At 41.9% G+C, this 14,507-nt stretch overlaps 1 protein-coding gene across 2 annotated transcripts in view; it reads right to left on the reverse strand.

Moving 5' to 3' along the window:
* Nucleotides 1-14,507, reverse strand: part of LOC143171995 (BDNF/NT-3 growth factors receptor-like) — a 214,913-nt gene that overhangs the window by 120,735 nt on the left and 79,671 nt on the right. Inside the window, exons 12-13 of one of the 2 annotated variants that reach the window (XM_076361203.1) lie at nucleotides 1,730-1,774; nucleotides 1,108-1,146 (exon numbers count right to left, since the gene is read on the reverse strand). The exons of the other annotated variant lie outside the window; for it this stretch is intronic. Coding sequence (XP_076217318.1) covers nucleotides 1,108-1,146; nucleotides 1,730-1,774 — 84 coding nt within the window. The remainder of the gene's footprint in view (nucleotides 1-1,107; nucleotides 1,147-1,729; nucleotides 1,775-14,507) is intronic. 2 annotated transcript variants of the gene reach the window in all.

A 14,507-nucleotide genomic window follows, 5' to 3' on the forward strand; every position in this document is an offset into this window, starting at 1 on the left:
AACATGGGTCAGGAATTATTTGCAATACACAGTATGGATGAGGCCACCTTATTTGAGGGAAGAGGGAGAAGAGAGTTTTAAACATACAGGCATGATCTATACCTTTCCCTCAGGGCCAGAGAATGTACCCTAGCCCCATTTGCTTTATTAGTATACCTATAGCCTCAAATGCTGCTGTGCTTTGCCTCAGAAGCAAGTGAAATGATACAGTATTTGCAAACCACACATTATGCCTACTCTCCAGGGAGAGTGCTTAACAGATAATACAGAATTGAATTATTTTGGATTACTTAAAGTACAATGGAATGGAAGGAGTGAGTCAGTTATGTGGAATGTATACTAGCATTGCAACTGATTAAATATTTTTCAAAATAATTGTACTAATTTTGTTAATGTAGGACAGAAAAGACTAGTATTTGGCCACTTCTAATTATTTAGGCTTGATGTCATAAATCAATATTGATAAAACAAAAAGCAATTTTTTACATTCTCTCTGAAAAATATATTAATCAATAGGTACTTGAGAGCTCTTGTGATTTTAGTCCTGTCTGGACTAGAAAAGATGATGATGATTGAAAACACGTAAGCAAACATAAAAAGAAAAAAAACAACCCCAAAACACTACTCTAAAGACACTAGTCTAAACATGATATTCGGGGCTTTTCCCCAGATATACAGTTGGGTTTGCTTATAACAAATGGATAATTACCAAGTCCTGCTAAACAATATATTTCTAATGAGCAAAACAAGACAAGTTACCTTCTCATAATATTATTGTCCATCCCAATTTATCAAAATTTCAATAGAATACCATCTTTTTCAAGCCCTGTTCAAACCCTTGACATTCACACAAAAATAATTTCCCAGATTCATAAGGGAACCTAAAATTCATTATTCATAATTTTGACTGCATATGTTTTATCAACCAAAAAGTATGTATGTATGTGTGTATATATATCCTGGAAATAAAAATGAAAATAAGTGTAGCATTTTAAGATGACATCTGTTCTAAGAAGAAATAATTCTGTAAATTCACCAGGTATATATGAAAACAATAAAGTCTTTGCTCTTTATAGGCTAGGAGTCTGAATAGCTTTATCATCTCACCTTCATTACTGCAGTCTTGCAATGTGTTGTGGGTTAACCCCAACAGGCAGTTAAGTACCACATAACCGCTCGCTCACTGCTCCCCAGTGGGATGGGGAAGAGAATCGGAAGGGTACAAGTGAGAAAACTCATGGGTTGAGTTAAAGACAATTTAATAGGTAAAGCAAAAGCTGTGTGCACAAGCAAAGCAAAATAAGGAATTCACTCATTACTTCCCATCGGCAGGCAGGTGTTTAGCCATTTCCAGGAAAGCAGGGCTTCATCATGTGTAACAGTTACTTGGGAAGACAGACGCCATAACTGAACGTCCCCCCTTCCTCCTTCTTTCCCCCCAGCTTTTATTGTTGAGCACATCATATGGTGTGGAATATCCCTTTGGTCAGTTGGGGTCAGCTGTCCCGGCTGTGTTCCCTCACAACTTCTTGTGCATCCCCAGCCTACTTGCTGGCAGGGCAGCGTGAGAAACAGAAAAGGCTTTGATGCTGTTTAAGCACTGCTCAGCAATAGCTAAAACATGGGAGTATTATCAACACTGTTTTCATCACAAATCCAAAACATAGCACCATACGAGCTACTATGAAGAAAATGAACTCTATCCCAGCTAAAACCAGTACATAATGAAAGACATTTTGGTCTACCAGACCAACTCCTTTTACTTCACCATGAACTGGAATGGAATGCATTACCGTTACTGCAATGTCAAGGGTTTGGTTTGCAATTGTCAATTCTACTCTTTTTTATATTTATATTTCTTTACCAATTGCTTTAATTTTCATCCTACTCTGCAGAATAGAAAGCATTCTGGTACTTCTAGACTGTTCCCAGTTCACATTTTTCACAGTTAATCTATCACTAGAGGGGTGTCACTATTAACTGGGCTATCACTATTAACTGATATTTTTTGGACTGGATTCTACTAGACACATCCTGTACATGTGTTTTAGAGAAACAGAAAGCCAGTACAGTATAAAAATATTTCTGAAACAATTCATAGTATTATTCTTTATAATCAGTAGTGAATATATATTCTTTAGTCACTGGCTAAATTCTTCTTGGTGTAGATCCTTGGCTTGCAAAGACGAATTTAATGTTCAGATAGCTCCTATTCAATGAAGTCAAGGGTCAGTCCTTAGTCATATTGCATTTTTTACTTAGGTTTTACAGTTTTTCTCTGGGATTTTTGCTTTTGTTTGGGATCATATACAGAATGAAAAACTGATCCATTAACATCATTAACAGTCAGTAATTCACTGCATTAAAGAAGCCTCAGATGACTAGGGCCCACTCAGGTGGTATTCTCCTCGATCCTGCCTGTAAGGGGAAAGGGTGTGAGGAAGAGGGCACTAACATGGCAAGTCAATAATTAGCTGTGGAGCTGGTGTCGACGACAGCATTTTGGTTTCTATGACCATGGGACCCTGTTTGCAGATCAGTGTCTGCTTGGGAGAGATGGGATCCACCTCGCTAAGCAGAGCAAAGGTATCTTTGCCAGTAGGACAGCTGACTTGGTAAGGAGAGCTTTAAACTAGAAATAACAGGGGAGGAAGAGAGTTACCATCAATTCTGTGAGGGACTGACAGACAGGGTTGATGGGTAAAGGGCCTGGAGTGATGTGACTGAAAGGGAATGCAAAATCAACAACAGAGCTTAAGCAGGGTCACCTCTGGCATTTGCATGTAAGCAGGGAAGTGCCTACAAGGCACCGTTATGGAGAAATCTCCCAAACCCTCTCCAGGAACTCAACATGCTGGGGTGCCTCTCTAAACTGCCTGTACAGTAATGCACACAGCATGGGGAATAAACATGAGTTAGAGATCTGTGTGCAGTTGCATGACTACGATCTTGCTGAGATCAAGGAGATGTGGTGGGATGGATCCCATGACTGGAGTGTTGCACTGGGGGAATACAGCTCTTTAGGAAGGACAGGTTGGGAAGACAAGGAGGGGGAATTGACCTTTATGTGAGAGAGCAGCTGGAATGCATGGAGTTCTGCCTGGGAATGGATGAGTCGTCAACTGAGAGCTTATGGGTTAGGATTAAATAGAGGACAGGTAAAGGTGACATTATACTGGGTGTCTGTTATAGGCTGTCTGACTAGGATGAGGCCCTCCATAGTCAGCTAGAAGCAGCCTCACATTCACAGGGGGTCTCCAACCACCCTGATATCTCCTGGAGGGACAACCTAGCAAGGCAGAAGCAATCCAGGAGGTTCCTGGAGAGCATCGATGATCACTTCCTGACCCAAGTGATAGAGAAGCCAATGAGAGGAGGTGCTCTGCTGGACCTCATACTCAAACAAGGATCTGCTTGGAAGAGTCCCATGGGATAGGGCCCTGGAGGGAAGTGGGGGGCCCAAGAAAGCTTGTTGATATTCAAGGATCACCTCCTCCAAACTCCAGAGTGGTTCATCTCAACAAGCAGGAAGTCAGGCAAACATGCCAAGAGGCCTGTGTGTGGATGAACAAGGAGCTCCTGACAAAACTCAAACACAAAAAGGATGCATACAGAAGGTGGAAGTAGGGACAGGTAACCTGGGAGGAATACAGAGACATTGTCCAAGCAGTCAGAGAGGCAGTCAGAAAAGCCAAAGTCCACCTGGAGTTGAATCTGGCAAGGGATGTCGAAGACAACAAGAAGGGCTTCTATAAGTACATAGGTGATAAAAGGAAGACTAGGGAAAATGTAGTTCCGCTGCTGAATGAGATGGGGCACCTGGTTACACAGGACATGGAAAAGGCTGAGGTACGGAATGCCTTCTTTGCCTCAGTCTTTACTAGCAAGACCAGCCTTCAGGAATCCCAGGCCCCTGAGACCAGGGGAAAAGGCTGGAGCAAGGCAGACGTACCCTTGGTGGAACAGGATCGGGTTAGAGAATAAGAATACTTGAGCAACCTGGACATACGCAAGTCCATGGGCCATGATGGGATGCACCCACGAGTGCTGAGGGAGATGGCTGATGTCATTGCAAGGCCACTCTCGATAATCTTTGATCGATCATGGTGACTGGGATAAGTGCCCGAGGACTGGAGGAAAGCAAATGTTACACCTGTCTTCAAGAAGGGCAAGGAGGAGGACCTGGGGAACTACAGGCCAGTCAGCCATACCTCGATCCCTGGGAATCATAGAATCATAGAATCATTAAGGTTGGAAAAGACCTCTAAGATCATCGAGTCCAACCGTCAACCCAACACCACCATGCCCACTAAACCATGTCCCTAAGCGCCTCATCTACATGTCTTCTCAATACCTCCAGGGATGGTGACTCAACCACTTCCCTGGGCAGCCTGTTCCAATGTTTAACCACTCTTTCAGTAAAAAATTTTTCCTCACGTCCAATCTAAACCTCCCCTGGCGCAACTTGAGGCCATTTCCTCTCGTCCTATCGCTAGTTACTTGGGAGAAGAGACCGACACCCACCTCGCTACAACCTCCTTTCAGGTAGTTGTAGAGAGTGATGGAAGGTGATGGGAAGGTGATGGAGCAGCTAATGCTGGAAACCATTTCCAGGCACATGAAGGACAAGAAGGCCATCAGGAGTAGTCAGCATGGATTCACCAAGGGGAAGTCATGCTTGACCAACTTGATAACCTTCTATGATGAAATGACTGACTTTCTTTGACTGATTAAGGATTATGACCCACAGCAAATTTGGATCCATTGTGTTCAACAGACATGATTAACTGTGTTTATAATGTTCTACAGCAAAGCTGACCTCCAGGAGCTTGTTTCTGAAATTATTATGATAACTCAGAATTCTGTCAAGACTTCAGACTTTTACATTGTCTGGATATTCCTACAAAACAAGAGAAGGAAGAGATGATGCCTTAAATTTTATTTGCTATTTTTCAGCCAACATACAGATTATACTGGATCAACTTTTTTAGCTACAACAAATACATAGTTCACTCCATCCAAGTCAACAGATCTTAAATATCACTTTTAAAGTACAGAATTTAGATTTTAAAAAGCAGATCCTTTCTAGTAATGTGACACCTACGTGAAAATTGAACCATGTAAGGAGAGGCAGCCTTGTTTGCATCTTGTCAAACTATCAAACCTGTGTTTTAGTAGCTTATTCAGAAAGGAAATACTTGGCTGAGAGAATACTCTAATGAGATTCCAAACAAAAGCATAATTAAGGTATTCTTCTGTATTTGTGTGTGACTGCTTATGTTATTTCTCAAAACAGGAAAGCTATTTTACAGGGATGAATGTTTCAGCCCCGTTAGTGAAGCATTGTTTCTTTTCCTGTAATTAAAATACTGAATCTGGGACTCGCCTCAGTATTTACAATATAACTTCAGGAAGTGAGGATAATTATTCAGTATGGGACAAGTTTACTTAGTCTACACTGAACCAGTTTCCAAATAAGGAAAAATTAATAATTAACTATCATTATTTTTTAATGTACTTTTCACTACTTGTTCTGGAAAACAAATTGCAAAGATACAGTAAGAGCGATCATCACCCATAAAGTGGAAACATCCTCTTTCTCACATAGAAACTCAATTTTTTCAAAATCAACTCAATTTTACAAATCTTGCAGAATCAAATATCTGAAATGCATTGTACCATTGTTTCATATATGAACACACTTTCCTGTCCATAATACAGCCACAGGATTACCGGGGATACGAAGGGAGGGGAAAAGCCCCTTTCATGACTGCCAGTCAGTGTGATATGAAGACATTCATCAGCACAGCTCCCATGTACTTGGATCAGGGCCAAGCCTTCTCCTGTAATAATATGCCTGACTGTGCTAGGAGTTATTGATGACAACCTTGATTAAACTATTAATTAAATCCTCCAAAATAATCATATGGTTGGGGGAAGGGTTATGAGAAGGATAGAGACTAAGCATCAGTTGTGACCTTGAAAGAAAACTTCTGATTGGATTTTGCCTTGTGAAAGGAAGGAGTGGAAACAGAAACCAGCTGTCCTGAATAATTAATGAACTCCCATAGCATTCTCCTAATTCCAATTTTATATGTATCCAAGTGAATCTTTCTTCAGGCTTCCTCAAAACTAGCACATTTACTAACTATTCATAAAAAGAAACTGCAAATTCACTTAAAACAACATGAAGTACAGCTAGGCGACAACTCAAAAGGTATTCCTTTTTGTGTACTTTAGACTATTTAATACATAATTACATGTATATACAAATTTTTATATATATAATAAACATATACTTTTTATTACTGCAAGCAACCAAAGGATGCCTGTGCCACTACATAGGCTTTCATTAGTACCCGCTGACATAGAATGGGATTTTTCAGTCTTTGGATCTTTCCTAGGGCTGAAAGGCCTTTGAGCACACTTTCTATCAAGAATATCCTTTTAGCCCTAAAAAAGGAGAAGTTTTTTTAAAAAAAAGCTCTTCACAGAATGGAATGAAATAAATTTATGTAAACAGTGATAATATATACAGCAGGAAAAATCCAAGTAATTCCTGTTTTGTGTTGCTTAAGCACTAAAGGGGTGTAGACAGGTAAAATGGGGAGTGGAAAGCCAAACAGTAGATGCGATGTAGGAAGGCGTATGATAACATTCTCCTAATTTATCTTACATTTCACTATATCCTCCTTCCAGATGAGTTTTCCCTCCTCAATAGATCCTTCAATTTTTCTTCTAAAGTCTCCTTTCCTACAAATTATCTCCAATAGCTTTCTTTTAGGTAGGCCCAGCTACTATGCTACTTACTGCAATACAAGGAAAGCCTCCTCTTTCCATCTTGGCTCATCTAGTAGTCCTACTGCAAATCACTCCCTAGCTATTAACTTACTTCTACAGATAAGTCATAATTTAGGTTACAGAACTGCTTTTCTGATTTCAAAAAGCTTTTAGTAAACAAATCAACCATGTTAAGTGACTGGACAATTATTAAGCCAAGAATTTTTAAAAAATGTGATCAAACCAAGAGAACTTGAAGAAAACCATAAAACAGCCAAATAATCATCAGTTGTAGACATTTCCTCTCAGGGAGATAATATTCAACAGAGAAAAGTTGTATTGGGTTTGCATAGCAAAGTTTTGGTAGCGGGGGGGGCTACATGGGTGGCTTCTGTGAGAAGCTGCTAGAAGCTTCCCCCATGTCCAATAGAGCCAATGCCAGCCAGCTCCAAGATGGACCCACTGCTGGCCAAAACTGAGCCAATCAGCGATGGTTGTAGCACCTCTGTGATAACATATTTAAGAAGGGGAAAAAAACCCTGCTGCAAAACAGCAGCTGGAAGAGAGAGGAGTGAGAATATGTGAGAGAAACAACTATGCAGATACCGAGGTCAGTGAAGAAGGAGGGGGAGGAGGTGCTCCAGGCACCAGAGCAGAGATTCTCCTGCAGCCCGTGGTGAAGACCATGGTGAGGCAGGCTGTCCCCCTGCAGCCCATGGAGGTTAACGGTGGAGCAGATATGCACCTGCAGCCTGTGGAGGACCCCACGCTGGAGCAGGTGGATGCGCCTGAAGGAGGCTGTGAACCCGTGGAGAGCCCACACTGGAGCAAGCTCCTGCCTGGCAGGACCTGGGACCCCGTGGAGAGAGGAGCCCACGCTGGAGCAGGTTTGCTGGCAGGACTTGGGACCCCGTGGAGGACCCACGCTGGAGTAGTCCGTTCCTGAAGGACTGCACCCCGTGGGAAGGACCCACGTTGGAAAAGTTTGTGGAGGACTGTCTCCCGTGGGAGGGACCCCATGCTGGAGCAGGGGAAGAGTGTGAGGAGGAAGGAGCGGCAGAGACAACGTGTGATGCACTGACCGCAACTCCCATTCCCTGTCCCCTTGCACCGCTCGGGGGGGAGGAGGTAGAGAAATCGGGAGTGAAGTTGAGCCCGGGAAGAGGGGAGGGGTGGGGGAAAGGTGTTTTAAGATTTGGTTTTATTTCTCATTACCCTACTCTGATTTGATTGGTAATAAATTAAATTAATTTCCCCGAGTCGAGTCTGTTTTGCCTGTGATGGTAATTGATGAGTGATCTCCCTGTCCTTATCTTGACCCACAAGCCTTTCGTTATATTTTCTCTCCCCTGTCCAGCTGAGGAGGGGGAGTGATACAGTGGCTTAGCGGGCACCTGGTGTCCAGCCAAGGTCAACCGACTACAAAGGTATACCAACAAGGTGCAAATACAAAAAGATTTTTCAGTTCACCATCTGCTACAGGAAGGAATAAATGCAGCAACTTCTGCCCCACATTGCCACACTGGCAGAAGTCTCTAGGTTGTATCTGCATAAATGAATGCTCTGTGGTATCAAAGATAGTAAGTATGTGTTCATGTGTGTGTAAGAAATGGGCTATTTTAAAAATGTCCATGTGATTAGTTTCCCTTCTAATTGCCTCTATCATTACCAATATTTCTACTTTCTTGAGATTAGAAATCTCTGCTTTAGTAACGGATACTTCTAACACTCTCTTTTTAAAGGACAATATAGTAAGATTGACAAAAGTGAGAATTACTACTACTGATATCAAATTCAGATTTTTCTATATTGATAGGATATCAAAAAACACTAGAGCAACACTGCTACTAAATGTAATGATTTGTGAATTCATGTAGTAAACTAAAATGTTGACCATTATCTTATACAAAATACACAGGTGATTAAAAATTCTATCCTGCAAAATCTCAGTCAAAAAGAGACTATCCCCTTTGGCCTAAACTCTGAAATATCACAGTTCTGCTCATCATGGATATTTATATATTTGTACCCTAGCAAAAAAAAATCTAAAAAAGATTAAAACATCATAGGTAAGGAACAAGCAAGCTAGGGAATGATAAGGATATTCATTTAAGAAAGAGACAAAGATGAGCTATCACAGTGACAGACTACACATCAAAGAAAATCTGAAAACCTACACTATAACAAAACCAGAAACTGATGCATCTTAAATGTTAGTACAAAATTGCAGTAAGACTGCACAATAAGTTTCACAAGATTCTGGAGATGGACAATTTTACATCAGAAAAATTATATGGTGCTATAAGGACAGAGAAGAATAATTCATAATGTTCTTATTCAGTTTACATTTTCCCCCTACATTTGTTTACATTGTGACCAGATGTGAATAGCACAGGTTAGATTAAGTAAACCTTTGCCAACAGAGCTGTCCTGGCTAGGAGCCAGACTGTCACTGCACTGTTTACAGAGCTTTGCAGAATAAACTTTCTCATCTCCCTGCCTTTTGATTCTGCAGTGACTATGGCACAAGAAACTCAGTTCCTGGCCCTGCTTGTCTGATTTTCAGTGCCACTGGTCTGAATCCAAGCTGCAGTTTAATTTTTTTTTGGGGGGGGTGGTGGTGGTTAACTGATCACAGGCATGCAGGAACTCATGACTACATGGACACACTGAGGGAAACAGCAAAAGACAGGCGAGAGCAAGACACTCTTACTAGCTAAAGAGCAGGAAATCTGTCACAACAGATCTTCCCCTGGTCCCATGATAACATCTGATATTATTTTGAAACATACACACCGTCTTGCATCACATTTCACACTAACAAACCAACTTCATAGCCATATAATTCCACTGACTGCAAGAGCTTGATTGGCAGCAGTTAGAGAGGAGCAACAGCTCAAAGCAACTCCTGACACCAGTTAGACAGTTCTAGTGACTGGCCTAGGTCTGGCAACCTTTGCGAGTGTCCTGGTTTTGGCTGGGATAGAGTTAATTTTCTTCCTAGTAGCTGGTACAGTGCTGTGTTTTGGATTTAGGATGAGAATAATGTTGATAACACACTGATGTTTTAGTTGTTGCTAAGTAGTGCTTACACTAGTCAAGGACTTTTCAGCTTCCCATGCTCTACCGACTGAGAAGGCTGGAGGTGCACAAGAAGCTGGGAGGGGGCACAGCCAGGACAGCTGCCCCAAACTGGCCAAAGGGACATTCCATACCATGTGACGTCATGCTCAGTACATAAACTGGGGGAAAGCTGGCCGGGGGGGCCGCTGCTCGGGGACTGGCTGGGCATCGGTCGGCGGGTGGTGAGCAATTGCATTGTGCATCACTTGCTTTGTATATTCTTCTTATAATTATTACTATTATTATTATTATTAGGATTTTATTTTATTTCAATTATTAAACTGTTCTTATCTCAACCCGTGAGTTTTCTCACTTTTACTCTTCTGATTCTCTCCCCCATCCCACCGGGGAGGGGGGGAGTGAGCAAGCAGCTGTGTGGTGCTCAGTTGCTGACTGAGGTTAAACCATGATAGCGATATCTGTAAAGGATGCAATCCCAATACTAGTCTGAGCTGGAACAAACTCTTATACTGTTATGCTGGGACACATCATCTGGCCTTTCTCTGACTTAAGAGTTCATCAGAGCTGATATCCTCTACTGCTCTCGATCTTCCTCCCCACTGTTATTTCCCTTCCTTTCATTGGATAATGTTGGCAATTCTCTCCTTTTTCATTCTCTTTTTCCCTTTCCCATCATGTCAGGGGGTGCCCTTGCAAGACCAGGTTGGGATCACCTCCATCATCACAGGTGGACAAGAACTAACACTACCCCTGTTTCTGCCATCCTTCCAACTGACAGAAATTAGTTCTGTCTTCCCCACCTTAATTAAATACTGCATCTTCAGTCCTATCAACTTTTCCATAACTTTTAGTTCCCATCTTAATCCCCTCCTCCTCTTCTCTTTCTACTCAGAATATAATCAATACTTCCAGTGGGAAAGTGGAAAAGGGTGTGATTTTTCCCTTCTTTGGCTTGCTTTCCTTTAGCTGTACGACAGTTTTCTCCTTAACTATGCTACAATCTTCTTTTTCCCTCTATCAAAGTTTAAGAAGTTTCCTACCTGCTCTCCTCATCTAGTCTTCTCACTTGCCCCAAAGATCTCCCCTCCTAGTTTCCCTTACCTCTGTTTTCACCCCCTCACTTCCTCCTCTCCATGAGTTCTCACTAATCCTAAATTTTCCCCAAAATGAAGGCAGGCTTCGATCTTGCCTTTTTTTTTTTAAAAAAAAAGAAATCTCATCTGTCTCTCAAACTATTACCTATATTTCTCATTAAGCTCACTGAATGAATTGCAGGAGGTTCATCTGGTCTTATTCTTGGACTATCAGCCCTCTGGCTACAATCTTCCTGGTCTCGATCCAGGACCTTACTCAGCGTATACTTATCCATGACTACATTTCCTATTACACTTATGTAACATATCATTCACCTTCCATGCTAAGAGTTTTGCATGACTCGTGATTTAGAGCTATTTTTCCAATCTAAACTGCCACACACTATTCTTCTTTCCGAATTGATCCTTGAATTCCTTATAGTCAGAAAGAAGAAAAGAAAATGTAATTTTTCTTGCAAACTAAGGGTTGAGGTGATGCTAATACAAGGAATCTTCATTCACCTGTACTACTTACTGCTGAAGACAGACTAAAATCTATACAAAGACCTACAAAATACTACCTTACAGAAAGGGAAAACAAAATCTGTTCAGTTTGGCTGCAGGAATCATGCAAAATAATGCAAAATTCATTCCTATTCACTTTGCTTATTTTTCTAGCTTTAATATTTTATACATATTTTGCATGATTAGCAACATTTTTCAGTGAAATTAAGTGACAGAAATGTCTCAGAGGTACAACCACATCCTAAAAGGCGAATCATAAGCAGTGAACCCATGAAGTATTTAAAAAAAAATGACATATTTGTTAAGTGACTTAACTATGAACATACTGGACAAATTTAAAAAACCCATTCAAATACTATGAAATTATGTTAAACAAAGCAGAAAACTATCTCGAGCCACATTTGGGGAGATATTTATCTGCAAAGAGATGACAGGCTATACAGAAAACCAGGAATGTGTAAGCATACATGAACATATGTACATGAACATCTCTGTGTAAAAAGGATTCATCAGTTCAGCCTACAACCTATGTTCATATTTACCACTAGACTCAGGAACTTTTCTCACTGACATCAGCAAGATACATTCTGCTGTACTTTTTATGTTTTCTGCACACTAGCCAATGCAGTCAGGCACATTTGAAGTACAGCTGAAGGCACCCTCTGAAAATTCATTTCTTTAGCTCTGTTCTCCACAACCTTTTTGTGGCTGAGACTCACCTAAGAAAATTGATCATGGTCCATACTTTGCCCAGAGCAGGTTCAGGAGAGAGCTTATTAGGTGGGGCTCTTTTCTGTACATGCCTTGTAAGTTCTACCATGCTGGCTGGAACCAGTACTCCAGCAAAATATTGATATTTCATCTCCTATTTAAGAAGCTATTTAAGAACCACTCTAAGATGTCTCCCTCATCCAGTGTGTTATAGTACCAAGGTTAATTGAGGAGCTAAAGGCCAAGATTAAGTTCCACCTATTCTCTGGGAGGATTTAGTTTCCCATGTTACTATGAAGATACTTTCCTAGACGCATATGGAAAGCTCACACAGCAAACCGCAGGAACTTTGCCTGCTGCACTTCTCTCCCCCAAAGAAAAGCTAATCCCCATCAATCTAAATGAGTCCAAATCTGACCTACACTCATTTACAGGCAGGGTAGTATAAAGGGGCCATTGTATAAATAAGAGTCAGGTTCACTGACTTTTTTTTTTAATGAAGGATGCCATCAGCATACCAACATCTTTAGATACCAATCAACTAATCATCCATTCTATGCAGCCCATTTCCTCCTCCCCTTCTCCAAAATCTCCCCACTTATCAAAGACAATACTTCAGTTTTAAACATTAACAAGACCGCTCATTGACTACTGTCATCTATCTGGAAATCTGTAAGGCCTTTGACACAGTCCCCCACAACATCCTTCTCTCCAAATTGAAGAGATATGGATTTGATGGGTGGACTATTCGGTGGATAAGGAATTGGCTGGATGGTTGCATCCAGAGAGTAGTGGTCAACGGCTCAATGTCCAGATGGAGATCAGTGACGAGTGCTGTCCCTCAGGGGTCCATATTGGGACCAGTACTGTTTAATATCTTTATTAATGCCATAGACAGTGGGATCAAGTGCACCCTCAGCAAGTTTGCAGATGACACCAAGCTGAGTGGTACGGTCGACACGCCAGAGGAACGGGATGCCATCCAGAGGGACCTGGACAAGCTCAAGAAGTGGGCCCCTGTGAACCTCATGAGGTTCAACAAGGCCAAGTGCAGGGTCCTGCACCTGGGTCGGGGCAACCCCCAGTGTCAATACAGGCTGGGGGATGAAGGGATGGAGAGCAGCCCTGCAGAGAAGGACTTGGGGGTACTGGTGGATGAAAAACTGGACATGAGTCGGCAATGTGCGCTCGCAGCCCAGAAGGCCAACCGTATCCTGGGCTGCATCAAAAGAAGCGTGGCCAGCAGGTCAAGGGAGGTGACTCTGCCCCTCTACTCTGCTCTGGTGAGAGCCCACCTGGAGTACTGCATCCAGCTCTGGGGTCCCCAGTACAAGAAAGACATGGACCTGTTGGAGCAGGTCCAGAGCAGGGCCACAAAAATGATCAGAGGGCTGGAACACCTCTCTTATGAAGAAAGGCTGAGAGAGTTGGGGTTGTTCAGCCTGGAGAAGAGAAGGCTTCGGGGAGACCTTATTGCGGCCTTTCAATACTTAAAGGGGGCTTATAAGAAAGATGGGGACAGACTTTTTAGCAGGGCCTGTTGCGACAGGACAAGGGGGAATGGCTTTAAACTAAAGGGGGGTAGATTTAGACTAGATATAAGGAAGAATTTTTTTACGCTGAGGGTGGTGACACATTAGAACAGGTTGCCCAGAGAGGTGGTGGATGCCCCATCCCTGGAAACATTCCAGGTCAGGTTGGACGGGGCTCTGAGCAACCTGGTATAGTTGAAGATGTCCCTGCTCATTGCAGGGGGGTTGGACTAGATGACCTTTAAAGGTCAACCAACCTAACCCGTTCTATGATTCTATGATATGTAAGAGTAATAAATGCTGAATTCTGAAGTCTCCGCTATAACTGAGGTTCTCCTTTTTTCCCCCCCTCACACTGAAGCAAAATAAACCAGTGACCAAGTTGTCAAAGTGAAAGCAAATATTTAAAATGAAGCATTTCCATAACACTGCTCACTGCCCTGGATGCACTTTCAGGATTGTAACAGAGATGAAAGGTTTTCAGTAATCAAATGCAATGGAATGAGTTGGAAAAACACGGGGTATCTAACTTTAAAGTATCTAATTAAAATTTAAGTAAACTTAGGGATTAGAAGCAGTTTGAAGAGACACTGGGAAACTCTCAGATGCTCTATGCCTTGTAGTTACAAGACAAGTAATAAAAGACAGGCATGAATTTTGTGCGCACAAAATATGGGAGCTCAGTGGCAAAGAGATCACTGGTCCAAGGCCAGTTGATGTATGCAGTAACGCATACAAATTTCATTTTTGTACACGTAGTAGCCAGTGAGAACAATGGTTTGCTTTATGCAATCAAGAGCAT

Source organism: Aptenodytes patagonicus, chromosome W, assembly GCF_965638725.1.
Source record: "Aptenodytes patagonicus chromosome W, bAptPat1.pri.cur, whole genome shotgun sequence".
In the NCBI taxonomy this organism is placed as follows: Eukaryota; Metazoa; Chordata; class Aves; order Sphenisciformes; family Spheniscidae; genus Aptenodytes; species Aptenodytes patagonicus.